Genomic DNA, 839 nt, shown 5'->3' with positions numbered 1-839 from the left:
AAGTTCATTGGTCTGAATATATAAATATTTGTAAAAGTTTTGCTTAACAAATATTATATTGCATACAATTACTCAACAATAAGGCAATAAATTTAGTGTTTCTAATAAATATTCAAATATAATGATAGAGAAGTTTCAGACACAATCTTCTATAAGGGATGTGTACATGCATATTCCTGTTAAATGAGTATTCTAGGTTTTATAAAGGAATTATGATTTGGTCATCAAGTAATGTCTTGGCATCTAATGAGATCTGTATCACTGAAAAGGTTACTCTTACTGTCTTTTCTTTGTAAATTAACATTATCTCATGATTCATCATGTGCTTTGAGGAAATGAAACAAGACAGGGTAACCATTAATTTGTATTATAGAAATTTTAAGAATTATATACTGTTTTCTTATGGCCTATATAGTAAATATCATTAACTTGAAAGAAGTCCTATTAGATGAAAAGGTAACTAAAGAAACTATAATTCCTTTTCAACAGATTCACCAGAAACTGCTGCAAAAGAGATGAATTTCTTCTTTCCTGAATTCAACAGGGAAGAGTGGCTAGAAAGCGAAGAAGAAAAGTTCAGAAAAGGTTTAGTCACTTTTGATGAAAATAATTTCATACATAGAGTGTCCTTAGAAAACAGATTAAACAACGAAAGTGTGAAGTAGAGATGTATATTATTAGTGATATTTGATTTTGTATATATGTATTATATAATGCCTTTCTTTATGCAAATTGTAATGAAGTCTCAGGAAAACATTTTATGCACATTTATATATTCTGTCTTTTTATCCATTATTTTAGTACAGGAGAGTACTAGAGGAAAGAAAAGAAAAGAAAAG

General features: G+C 28.0%; 1 protein-coding gene across 1 annotated transcript in view; it reads left to right on the top strand.

Annotated features, from left to right (window-relative positions):
• Window positions 1-771, top strand: part of LOC119591957 (nucleoside diphosphate kinase 6-like) — a gene marked incomplete at its 5' end in the record, with an annotated part of 3233 nt that extends 2462 nt beyond the window's left edge. Inside the window, 1 exon segment of the mRNA XM_037940710.1 lies at window positions 490-771. Coding sequence (XP_037796638.1) covers window positions 490-665 — 176 coding nt within the window.
• Between the last annotated feature and the right edge of the window lie 68 nt (window positions 772-839).

The sequence above is a fragment of the Penaeus monodon genome, chromosome 29, assembly GCF_015228065.2.
Source record: "Penaeus monodon isolate SGIC_2016 chromosome 29, NSTDA_Pmon_1, whole genome shotgun sequence".
Classification (NCBI taxonomy): domain Eukaryota; kingdom Metazoa; phylum Arthropoda; class Malacostraca; order Decapoda; family Penaeidae; genus Penaeus; species Penaeus monodon.
The sequence above is the reverse complement of the archived record's forward strand: the minus strand, read 5'-3'. Positions and strand labels throughout refer to the sequence as shown.